Source organism: Doryrhamphus excisus, chromosome 9, assembly GCF_030265055.1.
Source record: "Doryrhamphus excisus isolate RoL2022-K1 chromosome 9, RoL_Dexc_1.0, whole genome shotgun sequence".
Lineage (NCBI taxonomy): Eukaryota > Metazoa > Chordata > Actinopteri > Syngnathiformes > Syngnathidae > Doryrhamphus > Doryrhamphus excisus.
The window spans coordinates 9,274,459-9,289,929 of NC_080474.1; the positions used below are offsets into that span (position 1 = coordinate 9,274,459).

Here is a 15,471-nt window from a genome sequence, read left to right on the forward strand (position 1 = left end):
ACTGTTACTGCTACTACAAATGTATCAGAGAATTACCTGCTACGGTTAGCAGTTTTTGATGTTTAATTTGAAAAATTATTTCATTAAGTTGTATGTTCTGCATTTTGTTCCCTTGCTACACAAGGGAATGAACCTAACCATGGCCTTAAAACTAAAATACAGTATGTAGTAACCATGGTAATGGTACACGTTACATCCCTACCATTAATCCAACAATGTAAACTAGCGGTCGTAGGGGTTATTAAGGCGATCCCAACTTCCACCGTAGCGGTCTCGAGGGTCGTTGAGCCTTTCTCCACTCCCTCTGTACTGCCTTTGTTCTTCGAGGCGGTCTCGGCTTCTGCCATAATGGTCACGCTGATCGTGGAGCCTGTTGCGGCTACCTCTGTACTCATGGCATTCGTCCAAGCGATCCCAACTACCACCGTAACGGTTGCGCTGATCATCCAGGCGATCGCGACTACCTTGCCAGTTGCCAAGCCTGTCGCGACTACCTCTGTGCTCGTTCCGTTCCTCAAAACGTTTTTCGTCCAGGTGATCGCGGCGGCGGTGATCATGTTGGCTGTCCTGGTAACGCTGAGTGCCGTCGCCATCATTGTTTTCCCCGTCGCTATCGCAAGCACAGTGATGGTTCTGAAGAACAGCATCTTTGTATTCAGTCTGCTGTGTTACGCCATCGGACTCTTCATCCCGGTACTGAGTTCCAGTTCCTTTGTCAGAAAATTCCATCTCTCTGTGGGAAAAAAATTAGATGCAAGCATGGATGCTTTTGACATCTAATTCTGAGCATCTGACAACAACAAAATGGCCGCACCCTTTAGCATGCTTGTCCTTTTCACCCCTTTTCTTACAGCAGGAGAAGATGACGATTCCGAGAACGATGATTCCAGCGATGACACCTCCAATTATACCTGCAGTAGCCCCAATATTTGTGCCGCCTGCGAGGAAAACATATCTTCTCATGTCATTTTCTAAGATGATCCATTTCAGTTGTTTGGTTATTTGACTTGTCATAAACGCAGTTATATATTATTTCTGATACCAGGAATCACGGCTAAGGTGAAGTTGCAGCTGGCAGAGCCAACTCGATTAGTTGATAAACAAATAAAGAAGCCAGATGTCTCCCTTGAAATATTGAAAAGTGATAGCGTTCCATCTTCTGTAAGACAAAGAGAATAAAAAGCCGTCAACCTTGTGGTCCTTCACACGCGGTAAATACTGATACAGTGGAAACCGACTCTCTGTGGTCTTGGGTGGGAACTGTCTGGGGATGTTCTCCACACTGTAGCTCTTCCATTGGTAGCTAGGTTTTGGGGAGCCCTCCTCAGACTTGCAGGTTAGGGTGACGTCATGCCAATATTCTGCTGTTCCCTGAAGCCTACACAGGGGCGCCGAGGGAGCCACTGGAGGAAGAGCATAACATCCTATCTAATTCGTACTACACTCAAAACAAATGGAAACCATAGGAGTTATTGGCAACCTAGAACTAGAAGGGAAGCGGAGGCAGCGGTAGTTCCTTCATCATCATTGGGGATCTTCACACTGCATTGAAAGCTACGACTGTCCTTCACAGTCAGCTTTGTTAAACGCAGCGTGCTTTGTTGACGGGCAACATCCACTTCCAAAAATGCTCGACCTTCATAATCGGGGGCGATGTCCACCGGGTTGTTTAAAAAAAAGGTGGCCACAGTTTTCTGGAACAGACACAAACAAAGAAAATGGAATATATGTGTTGAAGAAAAATGTGCCGGCTGGCACGCTGGCCCCATTGACATACGTAGATAGACGCCCACTGCTGCGATACGTCAACGTCGCTGTCATATTGGATGTGTCAAAGCTGCGCTATGAATGAATACAAGTAAATGTACTTCCCTTCCATTCAAGTGAATTACTCTCTTTTATACATTCACACACCCACTAATATACTTGTATTCATTGACCTTGACACATCTAATATGGCGGCAAGGTTGACGTACAGCTCAGCGCTCAGCGGTGTCTGTCTCTGTCTATGGCCAGCCCTCTCAGGGATGCTTATAGATGAATGATTATGTCAGTTATTAACCTTTATGTCACCCTCAAATTTCCTACCCTCCAGACAAACAAATATAGTGGCACTTACACCCCCCCTCCCCCAACCTCTGACTGGCGTTATAGTAGAAAAGGACCATCTTTCATTTGTGATGGTTATTTAATTTGCTCTACAAATGCCCTGGAGTTTTCTACTTCACTCTCAATTTCTCCCAAAGTTTCTTCAAGGCCAATGTTCTAACCACCAATACAAGACTTTCAATGAATGTTTTACCATTGTATCCTCAGTGTCGTCCGGATGCGCCTCCCATGTGACAAGCAGGATGCTAAAGTCGAGCTTGGCGGGAATGAAGGAGCAGGTCAGAGTAATATCGTCTCCATTTGCGGCCACATATTCCTTCTGTGGGATTGAAACCTGCAAGCTCCTGCAGCCGGTAAGCACTAATGTGAAAGTGAAATACATACACCGTTTTGTATTACAGTGAAGAAAATTACAGTAAAATTACAATAATATACATATTTTGAGGCGACAGTAATTTGAATTGTCACAGTATGTTTACTGTGATTTAATTTACAGTACTATTTTTTTATTACTGTAAATTAATTCACAGTAAACTGGCTGCCAGTAAAATACTGTAAATTTAATTTACACTCCTATTTGTATTACTCTAAAATAAATCACAGCAAACATACTGTGAAATATATTGGTGTATTTTACTGGCATCGTGCTGCATGTGAAATACTGTAAATGAAATTTACAGTCATATCTTTATTACTGTAAAATAAATCACAGTAATTATACTGTGAAATATATTACAGTAATTTACTGGTATCGTGCTGCCAGTAAATTACTGTAAATTCTTGGTTCATCACGGTTCGTGCGATAGGTAGGAGTCCTTCTTGCTAAATTGAAAATGGTCGTATTTATGGAATAAATAAATAGGACATTCAACATAATTAGAGCCATCTAGACATGAAATAACACCCATTTAGTCACCTTTACACTCATATTACCCAACATAGTGTATACAATCATAGAAAATAAGCCAGTTTGACAGGAAGTGAAGTCAGTTCTTACTATTATGTCATTATTATTGTGCCTATTGTTAGATAAAGTAAACATGCTACAAAAGCCAGTTCAAGTCGGGTGCTTGTCTCACTGAACAATTACTGACACCCAGTGACCATTATAGAATACTACACTTCAATGTTTGTCTTAAAAACAACTTTTGCCCATCATCCTTATGTAAGACATGAACACACAAGTATTTCTCTTGTCTGTGCATTATAAAGATATCCAAACAGATAAAAAGAGGCAGCATAGAATTCATGTAATGGGGCACAACTATTACTCCTATAAAGCCTAAAGATCAATTTAGATACAGCAACGTTGTTATTGTGACTGTTATTAACATTATTATTACGCTGAAGAACTACTTTACTGCCGTAGTAAGACCTCGCCACACCACACCGGCTAGCTACTACTGGCTAGTGACTAACTTCACCACCCACTCACAACACCTCAGGCCAGGAAGGAAGTTCCGCTAGTGCTTAAAATGACCAACATACTGCAAAACATTAAGTATTACATGTTATCACGAATGTACCTGTTACTACACAGTCACAGCATAGATATAATAGCAAGCTTTGTAGGCGGCATGGGTGTGAGAAAGATGTGTCATATAAGATGTCTCATATACAGACAGTTTGCTTCAATATGAATATTTTTGGACAAAAGGCAATAGAATGTTGGAACCGTGATGTAGCGAGGGACGACTGTAAATACTTTTAGAATGTACAGAATATAAATCATGTACTTATGAAGAAATGTTCAAGATTATGCCCAATATGGTGGATGCTTCTCAGTCGGAAGTAACTTGCTTCCAGTTTAGTGGCAAAGCACCGGGTTAATAATTGACGCTCACGACCATATACTAAAAGGTGTGGCGGAGATTTGACATTTTTTTGAACACTCAATGTTTACCTGTAAGTATAAAAAGTAGATCCAGCCACCCAATCTGCTTCCTTGCTGCTGCCATTGTTGCATTAAAAGTCAAACTCTGATGAAAATGACGTCCTTGGTGGACAGGAACAAAAGCCCGCCTCACCTTGTGGGTGATCTCTCAGGTGTGTGCACTTGACTCTTCCAGGTAATAAGTGAACAGCAAGAGGTCACATGTCACCATAGGACCAATTGACATGAAATTAGTCTTTTATTGGTTAAACACGTCAAGGAGGAAGTGTGAATCTTTGTGACTTTGTGTACAAATTATTATAAAAGTTTACGGTTAGTCACCCAGTTGCGTAAAGTGAACTTTTTTCATGATCTGATTTTTCAAATTCCATGTCTTTTTCCCCGGGTAATTCTTATACTTTCCCATTCTACTTCCTGGAAGTTAGTACCCCTACAGACAGTACATGAACACATTGTTGTGTTCCTTATGACCTGCAGGGTGTAGTATTGTATCAATAAAAACTACCCATCTACTGAACTGTAACATTTGAATTAGTGTCAGATCTGTTCAAAAATGGGAATATGGGATCATGAAAGATTGGATACTAATTGTAACTGGGATCATTTCAACAATTTCAGAGCTCTGGTTTTACAGCACGCCTGTGATTTCAGACCTAATGACTGAATATGGCTCACGGGGGTCGCCCAGAGGTTAGCTTAGTTTTTTTCCTGACCATTACACCACCTTTGGCCACTGGGACCACAACACAGATCCTGAAGCCCATTGTTGTGCCATTCATCCACGAGCAACACCTCATATTCGAATGGTCACCCATTCAGCGTGTTTGGGATTGTCTGGATCGGTGTGTTCCATTTCAGCTGTTTCTTTCCAATTATTTCAACTTTCTTCTTTTGAATATTCTTCCCGTAATTCTGACTTTATTTTCACATTTTAACTTTATTTTCATAATATTACAAGTTTTTCCACAACTAATGTTCCCAAAACGTATAGCTTCATTTGTTTCTCATAATATTACACCTAAAAAACATTTTTCTTTAATATTTGAACCATATGTTACTAAAATTATGTTTATTTTCCTTATAATAATACAATGTCAGTCCCAAAAAATTACTTTTTATTCTTAGGTTTTCATAAAACAATTCATTTATTTTTCCTCTTAATATTAAGACTTTTTTTATTATTATTATTGTTTTTGGGGGGGGATTGTCTTTATTATTATATTTTTAGAACATGTCTTGAAGCAGGCTGCACTTTGTGGATTGAATGGTTTGAACGGATATGGAAGATAAAATGTAAGATAAAACAAAACAGAGTCTAGCATAGTTGCTCATTTTCATCAAAAGTGCAGAGGAAGTGTAATGGTAAAATTGTGTTTGGATTGTATTCAAATTTTTGACTTTATCGTGCTTGTAATTATTTTTTACATGTTGAACAAAACGAATACCCAAACCTTCAAAATCAACACTCAAAACGTCTAATCAAGCTAAGTTTAATATATGGTTATCATTATGTAAATACAGTACATTGCACAGGTCGCGCGCTTCTATGTGCGTGCCCGCGCACGTAGCGGGCAGGGCTGGATCGTGTGGTTAAATATTCAAAATGGCGGACGGAGGAGCAGCGAGTCAAGATGAGAGTTCAGGAACAGGTAATGATTACGGCATTTTACATATTCATAGTCATATTCAAACCATTCTACGATTTGAGATATATCAATTACACACGTGTACAAAACAGAACAGCACGATAATAAGCCCTCGTTTACTGTTCTCGGTGCTCGACAGCAGTAATTTGACATAGCAGGAAACGAGCTATTGGCCGAAGGACGATAAATTACATGGAAACATGCCTCCCCTTTTGTGTGATTAGACGGCCGCTACATATTCATACATCCGTCGACAAACAGGACTTAGCATATTTTATTAATAAACACCGACGCTCGCCTGCTTATGTGACACATTTCTATATTTCACCGGCGCGCTTCGGGTTGAAATGGCAACGCTAGCAAGCTAGCGTTAGCATGGATGCTAGCGCTTGGCTTTGTGTTGATGGCTTTTGAAAGGGCTGTTGCATATTCATTTTAGCCACCAGTGCACACGCCTGTACTCTTTTGCCTTCTCGTTATTTTTTCGATTAAACAGCCTCCAAATCTGGAGGATATGTTTTGTGTGGAGTACCTGCACACTTTCGGCGTGCGATGGAGGAGCTGGGTGCCGTTTTTCCTCGCCCCCAGCCTTTTGTGCTCGGCGCAGTGGAGCTACAGTAGCCTGTTGTGTTATTCATGCGGGCCTGGCGGAGCTGGAGTGCGGCGTTCAGCATATTTCATCACGCGGTGACGAGACGGAGCTCGACAACAAACCGAAGGGCGCACGTTTAACTCGACTGTGCACTTAAAACACCCCCAGCTCTGATTTTCGGAACCGCTCCCGAGGAAAACAACCACTGTCCGGGTTGATTTAAGTCGTTTGGCGCACTTTTAGAGTGTGTGTGATTGCACTTTTTTGCACTAGCTTTCACAGTTTTGCAACCAAACCACAAGTCTTTTGGCGGTACTTTCTGTCTCCACATACACAGGTACAAAGAGTACCTGTACCCCCTCCACTCCTTTTCCCCACCCTGAGGCACTAGGAGGGGCATTGAGGCCCACTTCCGGAAAGCCACAATAATAACAGGCAGTCAGGGCATTCTTAACTGGTAGTGATGGGATTGAGCTGCTTCTTGGGGCTCCACTCACTAAAAAAGAACCGGATCCTCAGATAATTTGGCTGCTTGAATGAATCTACGGTTAAATTCATGGTAGAGCTCCACGATTCGGCAAAAAAATCTTGATTCACAATTTTCTTGCTTAAAATTGTAATGTGCCCATGTTTTAAATAAGTCACACTTGTTTTTATTTTCATTATTAGTAGACTCCTTGTTGTCTTGTTTTGCTTTAGAGAAGCTTTTTCATGGGACGTCCGGGAAGCACAGTTGACAGGGGACGTTCTTGATCAGTTGATTAAAAATCCCATCACATATAAAAACTATGCTCACACCACAACTCACCGACCACACCCAAGTTCATAGGAAAGCACATGTTACAGTTGGGGCTTTCCCTTGTCCACAAAAAACGAATTTTCTGGATATTGTTTTTTTTTTTTTTTTTTTTGCTTTATAGATCATTTTAACTGTCTGAAAGCTTACCAGGTCAACAAATTTTAATAACTATGATGTTCAGAATAGACTGTTGGTGTGTTCTCTATAACTGGGATTATGGATTATCCTGATCTTTTTTGTAATACAGTTAGCGAGTCAAATGTACTTATTTGTGAGTTCCCCATATTTCCACACAACAAGTAAGATAGGGTAAAACCAAATCCGCTAGAACAGAATGCAATAATTTTGTAAAAGGTAAACAATACTTTAGGTCTTTTGAGACTTTATAGATGTCATTTATGAGTAGGTTGAACAATTTTGGTCCCAGTATTTGACCCCTGAGGTACGTCGTACGATAAATTTAAGCTTGCAGCTGTATATTCGCCTAGTTTCACATTACTTTCTGTTTGCCAAGTAGCTTTTTACTTTTTTGTGTGCTGGACAGTCTGCCTTCCTATTATCAATGCAATGGTCCAAATTTCCCCACTTTGCTTGTCTCCTTCTCATTCCCCCATTTTCTATCTTTCTCTGTGCTTGGGCTGTGTCTGTAACCCCTGACCCCTCTTGCTCAGACTGCACACGGAGACGCCAGAGGGTGTATTTGACCATGTGAATCGAACTAAGGACCGGCCAATATATTGAGCCGATATTTGCGTTCTTTACTTGAATCGGTATCGGCCGATACGGGCGTGGGTTCGTCAATATATTTTTCCACCGGATGATTTACAGACAGGCATCCGCTGGGCAGCTTTGTGTTGGCGGAGCACCCTGCAACACACGCAGTCGCGGCACCCCGCCGCCACAGCATAACAAGGGTACGTTTTCAACTTTTAATTAGCCTCTAGCAGTTAGGCTTAGTCGAAATATTGCCACCTGCTTTGAAATAGGCAACATGAATGCCAAGTAAAAGAATAAGCTTGCTTTTTACGCCATACACAGCCCATCACATTTCACTGGGTGACCGCTAGGCAGACAGTTTAAGTCATGGTCTGACAACAAGAAATCTCAAAAACATCACATACCAACGCAACAGACGAATAAAAGCACTCTCACTAGCTGAGCAGACCAAGAATGAACAACTATGCAACTTTAACTACAAACTGACTAACTATTTACATTCACGGTGTGGCAAAGTATGCTGGGAACCAGGAAGTGCTCCCAGCGACGCTACAATATAGTTTAGTTTGTGGGTCGGAAAACCAGGAATGCTGCCGAATGCTTCATCTTTAAAAGTGCCTACCGTTGGAATTAGGGAGCTGTTGATGTAGTTGGAGGCTAATATGTACAGCTGTTACCAACACCGCTTTAATGTCAACGTTGTCAGTTCAGTCCTGTGGTGTTTGTAGGAGTTTCATTCAGCGAATGTCGGGCTGAGGTTAAATGCGTGTCATATTATGTGTGTGCGCTCAAACACACACACAGAAGGAATTGGAGCAGCCATGTCTGCTATCAGAGGTCTTTAGCGTGCACAACACAAACTTTAATGATGAGAGAAATGTTTTATATATCCTACTAAACTGTGTCAGTGTGATGTGTTTGTGTGTGGAGGGGGGGTGCGCATCACACTGCGGAGGAGCAGTTATCACATTGATGATAGATAAAACTTAAACTATGACAGAAATGTTTTGCACATGGTTGAATATTTATTCCTTTTAAAGTTAACAATGCCGTTTAAATGTGTGTTTAAGAAAGCTGAATCCTACTGTGTTCAGTGTTTACATTTCAATAAATATTTGTTTAAACTGGAGACCTGTAATATTTGTTATCATTGGAATTTTTTCATATAAATTGAGGGAGCAAAAGCAGTATCGGCCACAAATATCGGCCCAAGCAAAATCTGCCATCTGCCGGGGAAAAAAAACATATCGGTCGATCCCTAAATTGAACAAACAAAAAATAGAGGCAACAAAAACAAACCGGCTCATATGGTTCCCCTTCAAAGAGTCGTTTTTAAGAGCCATTTCGTTCACAACTGACACATACCTATTAACTCTTGTTTGTAGCTTTCGAGACTGGGCAAGACACAGCTTGATAGCGCTGTATTGTTAGTTTGCTCAAAGCGGAAAAGTGCTTACTTAACACTCGAAGGCAACATGCTGTTGGGGTATCAAGTTTCCACTTCAACTTAGAAAGGTTGAAAAACAGAATGGCGTATTATTATGACTGACCGAGCTCTGCTGCATTCAGGGAGGGCTGAAAGCGAGGGAAATGTGTACGCTTTGTCTTTGCAAGTCAAAGCAGGGTATTGAAAGGAGCTGGTGTGTGTCTCCCCCTGACAGATTTTGTTATTTAAATTCAGCTTTATGCAGTATGCCACAACAATATTGCCGTGATATACCAGTGCGTAAGATGCTTTGGATTGTTTTCAAGTATGCTACTTATTAACTAACTCTATTTTTTGATGTTTTATACTTAAACACACACACCCTACCAACTTATTAAACTCCTGAATATTTAGAAAGACAATTTGCATCCTCACACTTTTTTCTTCCACAATTTAATCAGTTATACAGTTCAACATGATTTGAGCCTTGTAGTCCCATCATGAATATTCATGGTTGTAAACACACTTGTTATGAATAATGCATCAGCGGCAGTAATACATTCAGAACATGCCATCCCATTGCACCGAAAAGGATCCAGTCAGACAAGCTTCTTCACAAGAGAGGAAGGAAATCAGTTGATTGTATTTTTTCCCATCACAAAACACTTCGTGTTAAGATGATTTTTTAAAAGTTGTACAGCTTGTTCAATATTAGAACTAATTTGCTGAAAAGTTCTATCCCTTAGTGATAGTCTTGACTTGATCATGTTGTCTGAGCTTGCAGTCAGTGCAGTGATTGCTATTCATCAAACATAGTCGCATCCTATTTTATGAGTCCTTTGAGCCATTGTGTAACAATGCTGTTGTCGCCTTGTGCACGAACTAGGGATGCTCCGATCGAGCGGCCACCGTATTGGCCAATTTCTGTAAAAACACATGACGATAAATGCATTTCAAAGCCGATTACTAGAAATGATAGGCGTGTTATGACAATTCATGTCACAACACCACAAACATGACATGAATGTGTAGCGTTGCCCACTCGGATTGAGATGACTTGGAACACACCTTGTACCATCTTGCTGTGAGAATTGGCACTCGCCTGGAAAATCTCAAAGGTTTCCGTTTGCCAGCGTAGCACAGGCGACGGCAATCAATGGCAGCATGTTTGATCACCGATTTGTGTTCAACTTCGCTCAGATCTTTCTTTATATGCTTTGCCTAGCAGTCATTGTACTAATTATATCTGGTCCTCAGAACACTATTTATGTGTGGTTGTTTCATTAACCCAAACACACAGTGTGTCCTGCCATATGATGGTGATACTCTCCATCACAGGGGTCTCTGAGCTCGCCTGCTGATTTTTTAAGCTGAAACTGAAATGTTCAAAGAATATTTGCTTCAACTCTTATGAGCTTTTTATTAGAACTGCTCAGAGATGGCCGAGGGTGGAATTGAACTCTGGTCTCCTAGCTGTGAGGCCTGTGCTCTAACCACTCGGTCGCCGTACAGCCTTTGTCCTGTTATTTTAAGATGAAAATAGTACAAGAAACATTTCACACAAATAAAGGGGAGGGGAGACAATATTTTGATAAATATCTATGTATTTGCCAGAGGGCCTTGGAATTGTCTAACAGCAGCCCTGGCCAATACCACTCATCATATATACGTATATAGAAAAATGTACTGTTAACCCATGTGATCGGTATCGGACAATCCCACTCATGGATGATCCGGCAGCATAACGCCCTGATTGGGGCATCCTTAATAGAAACATAATGGTGCATTGGCAAGTGTAAAAATATGTTGAGCTACAGGGCTCACTTTTTTATTACTCTGAGCACAGTGGGCCTCTAGCTTAAAGTATTAAAAGCGTAAGCTCAAAATTGAGGGGCTCACACCGAAATTGGCTTGCAAAGTAAATATTCACATTTCCTCTCATTTGTATTGTACAGTATTACTGATAAATACTACCAACACATTTTTTTTATTACACACATCAGCCTGCCTTCTTCTTTGGGAGTTAACTAGCCTATTTGTACGTTACTGTCAAGATAGCGTATGTGTATCCAACTTTCAGTACCATTAAAGACACTTTACCAAAAGCAAAGGCAAGGTCATTTATTTGTGTTTTATGTTCTCTTTTGTTGTACTTTATTCGCAAAGCAGATCATCACTCAAAAAGTGTGGCCATTGTCTGTATGCTATTTTGTGCACATTTGTCATTAAATACAGGCCTGAATCAAAGACTTGTAAAAGTACTCCGAGCCTGAGCTCCTGGTAGCTTACGAGCTACCTGCGGGAGACCCCTGTGATAGTGTCACTGTCTTAAAGCTGGACACACTACATGTTTCATGTTAAACAACTTAGATAACACAACTAGTGTTTTGAAGACAAGTATTATCAAGGTAACGAGAGCAATGTTAAGTGACAATTTAAGAAAGCAAGTTAGCAGGTACCTGATGAACTTGACAGCCACCTGTACCTTCCCCGCAGGACAAAAACAAACCGCATTGCTTGTTTGTTTTAAAGACAAAATGTCATCATGGTAAAGTGTGTGGAACAGAGGCCAGGCGGATAACTCTAGCTGCCGCCACAGTGACAGAAGGAAGCCAGGCAAAATGTGTCAACAAAGATGGCAGAAAAGTCAAACGCCATGCGATTGAAACGCAAGCAATCACACACACACTAGCATCGATAGGCTCAGACTGTGGCAAGCTGTTGCCAGTTGACTCCACATTTCACACCCAATCTCGTGTTAGCATCTTGTCCCGTGAACTGAGCGACACCCCTACTAAGCAGTATTAACACTGGCTGAGCAGTTTGCAATATCGGTTCAGTTTCTGCTGTTTGTGTAATATACTGAAGGAAAACACGTCTGGAGTTAATCCTTTAGAGGCTCACTGAGCTGAAGTCTTGTGCACTGTCACGCCAGATGAAGTTTTTGTTTTCCTTTCGCTTGTAATGTGCAAGATTACCGGCGGTTGAGGTGAATGTGGATATCTCTAATTACGTTTGGTCTCCGTATCATGGTGAATCTCTCTCTCCGTGCGCTGAAACTCCTCTGCACAGCCTTCCTGCATAACAGCTCTAATGAGAGAGCTATTTAAAATTCTTTCTGCTGGGTAATTGTCTGATGCGTTGCTCCGCTGCAGCTTACGTTTTCTCTCTCTCTTTTTTAAATGTATTTATTTATTTAGTAACTGTGCATACATTGAAGTTGGCTTTTAATTGCTGCACTACATATTGTGCAACCCCCCTTTAAAACAAGAAGGCTAATTATAAAGTAAATTATAGTTTGATGAAGAAAGTGTCCCGTCCAGAAATCCCAACTTGTCATTTAAATTTCTAATGCTACCAGTAACCACAAAAGCTAGCAAGTTCATTGACATGTACTTCATACAGGTGGGGTTTTATGTAGTCAACTGCAGAGTAAGGATCGACCAATAAATGGGCCAGCCGATATATCAGGCTGATATTTGCGTTCTTTACTTGAATCGGTGTCGGCCGATATATATTTTACAGACAGGCATCCACCGGGCAGCTTTGTCTTGCCGGAGGACCCTGCAACACACGCAGTCCCGGCACCCCGCTGCCACATCACAAGGGTACGTTTTCAACTTTTAATTAGCCTCTAACAGTTAGGCTTAGTTTAAATATTGCCACCTGCTTTGAAATAGGTAACATGAATGCCAAGTAAAAGAATAAGCTTGCTTTTTACGCCATACACAGCCCATCACATTTCACAGGGTGACCGCAAGGCATAACAGTTTAAGTCATGGTGTGACAACAAGAAATACCAAAAACATCACATACCAACGCAACAGACGAATAAAAGCACTCTCAGTAGTTGAGCAGACCAAGAATGAACAACTATGCAACTTTACGGCACACTGTGGAGGAGAAGTCATCACATCGATGCTAGATAAAACTTAAACCACAACAGAAATGTTTTGCACATGGTTGAATATTTATTCCTTTTAAAATTGATAATGCTGTTTCAATGTGTATTTAAGAAAGCTGAATGCTACTGTGTTCAGTGTTTACATTTCAATAAATATTTGTTTAAACCTGAGACCTGTAATATTTGTGATCATTGTAATTTTTTCATATAAATTGAGGGAGAAAAAGCAGCATTGGCCCAAGCAAAATCGGACACCGGCTAAGGGTGATGGAAAAAAATCAGTATCGGATCGGCCAGGAAAAAACATATTGGTCGATCCCTACTGCAGAGAATACCAGGTGTCTGTCTGGGCTAATTTGAAGCATATGTTTAATTGTACAAATGCATTTGAAATTGTTGTACATTTTATAAATCGGCCCACGCGGTGGCCTTGTGGTTAGCATGTTAGCCTCACAGTGAGGAGGTCAAGGGCTTGAATCTTTGTTTGGATATCTCTGTGGAGATTGCACCGTTTTCCTGTACATGTATGGAGGGTTTTTTGGTACTCTAGCTTCCTCCCACATTCCAAAAACATGCATGCTAGTTTATTGGAGCCTCTTAATTGTCCATGGTTGTTTGTCTATTGGCTGGTGGCCCAAAGTCCATAATGAGGACAAATGGTGAAGGAAATGAATGATTTTTTTTTAAAATAATTTTTCTCCCAATAGAAATACAAAAGTCATCTCACAAAGGGGAGCGCACCCCTACATTTCAGCAACCAGTTTTGTTACGTTTTAGACATACTTCCTCAGCAAGACACCAGTCATCTTGGACGTTTGTCACAATGGCCCTCTGTTGGATGGAACATCTATACGGCCTGTCTTGATGTACGCTGACTACTCTAAACCCAGGCTGTCTTTGACTGAGGATTTTCATAGTCTAATTTGATTCATTAGATTTTGTCCATAGTTGACTAATCGTCAAATGTTCTGCCATGTTTTAGTGAAAATCATGACATCTTACTTTCATATCTTACTGTGGTATGGATTCCCAACACGTCCATTTTATTCACCAAAGACTACACATTAGTGAGGAAAATGCTCCTTAAGAAGAGTCTTAGCAAGGTGTTGGCTTAAGCTTGGCTTGTATCCCTCGGCTCCTTCATCGCCTTTGTTTTTGTTGTCCGACACCACCTGCAAGCACTCCTGCCTGGCTGGGTGGTGTGTGTGTGTAAACTCCAGAAGATCTCAGGGATGAATTGAGGTTCAGTGATTTAAAAACGTCGGTGCTGTGAAATCCAATGTCCAGAAGCTCTTGTTGGGTTTAAGATGTTAAATGAACAGATCCAACATTAGCAAATGCCTCCTATCTGGAAGAGACGTTATGAAGAATGGTACAATCTTGATCACATGACGTTGTGATTCAACGGCTAGATGGATCGTCGAATCTGACCCCTCTATTCTAAGGGGCCATCCATAATTTTCAACATTTTCACAAGAGTACAAAGAGTACTCTTTTGAGCACCCCCCCCCCCCCCCCAAAAAGAGTACAATCCCAAATGAAAAATGTTGATAGGTCCATGACCAACTGACCCAATACAGCCATGAAATTCGAACATGTCCAATAGTGTTCTCTGGCTGTATTTTGGGACTCTGGTCAATCAGTCACTGCCCATCAACATTGTATTGAACACGAGCAAGATAAAAAATTATATCAAATGCCTCTATTTTGTATTTTTCTTTCAAGAAAATACAAATGTATTACAAATTTGTTCTTTTTGTATTGTTCTTTCTATCAAATGATACATGTAGAAAAGTCCTGATGCAACAACTGTTTTCCACAGGATTTTTTTAAACAAGGGAATTCTTCTTGTATACACACATTATTACTCAAGGAGCAGAAGAGTTGCCCCTGTTTTCCAAAAGCCTGAGGAGATAAAATCTTCTTTGAAATGATGGACACAACCCTTGAACTCAACTCAATGCGAAGTATGCAATAAAGATGCCACAACTGTTTTGAAAAGGCTTAACAATCACACCTATAGTCTAGTCAGTGTATCACAGGAAGTGAAAATCACATTGATTGTTATTGCACTGTCCACAAAGTCAAATTCACCACCACAGAGTAATTCAGAAAATGGCAATCACAGCCAGGTCCATGCCCAAATATAGAAAATGAACACAGAGCTGGCGAATAGATTCAGGATGGTCGGTTTAGTTTTGTTTTTCTCCATTTTCGCAACGGCACTTCGGCCCTGCTCGATTCCTTCGATTAGGAACCTTTCCAAGCCACCTGGCCAGCCGCTACAGCGTCCTTCCGCTTTCTTTCCGAACGCACAAAGCAGTAAACATTGATGTATTGTTCGTATGCATTGCTCGGTGAGCGATGAATGGCAGTAATTCTCT

The 15,471-nt window shown here is 40.9% G+C and overlaps 2 protein-coding genes across 9 annotated transcripts in view; one reads left to right on the forward strand and one right to left on the reverse strand.

Moving 5' to 3' along the window:
• On the reverse strand, window positions 1-6,414 carry gpa33b (glycoprotein A33 (transmembrane), paralog b). Of its 2 annotated transcripts, none has more exons than XM_058082145.1 (7): window positions 6,182-6,414; window positions 2,303-2,469; window positions 1,481-1,694; window positions 1,239-1,403; window positions 1,043-1,159; window positions 815-938; window positions 1-733 (listed from the first exon to the last, which is right to left on the reverse strand). In XM_058082145.1, the coding sequence occupies exons 1-7, from the start codon at window positions 6,321-6,323 to the stop codon at window positions 223-225; spliced, it is 1,440 nt and encodes a 479-aa protein (XP_057938128.1). In that variant the 5' UTR covers window positions 6,324-6,414; the 3' UTR covers window positions 1-222. The 2 variants fall into 2 exon arrangements, with proteins under 2 accessions (XP_057938128.1, XP_057938129.1); XM_058082146.1 differs by lacking the exon at window positions 6,182-6,414 and adding an exon at window positions 4,013-6,116.
• The window catches only part of pou2f1b (POU class 2 homeobox 1b), a 25,021-nt gene continuing 15,134 nt past the window's right edge, over window positions 5,585-15,471 (forward strand). For all 7 annotated transcript variants that reach the window (XM_058082140.1, XM_058082139.1, XM_058082136.1 and 4 more), the window contains exon 1: window positions 5,585-5,652. In XM_058082140.1, the coding sequence (XP_057938123.1) occupies window positions 5,607-5,652 (46 nt within the window). In that variant the 5' untranslated portion in view covers window positions 5,585-5,606. The remainder of the gene's footprint in view (window positions 5,653-15,471) is intronic.

Excerpts from the sequence above, each read along its gene's own strand:
- gpa33b (XM_058082145.1), bottom strand. The coding sequence starts at position 6,323 with ATGCTGAACGCCGCACTCCAGCTCCGCCAGGCCCGCATGAATAACACA. Across the intron at positions 1,695-2,302 it reads ACGACACTGAGGATACAATG|AAAACTGTGGCCACCTTTTT; the intron begins GTAAAACATTCA and ends TGTCTGTTCCAG. Across the intron at positions 734-814 it reads AAGGACAAGCATGCTAAAGG|AGAGATGGAATTTTCTGACA; the intron begins GTGCGGCCATTT and ends TTTTTCCCACAG.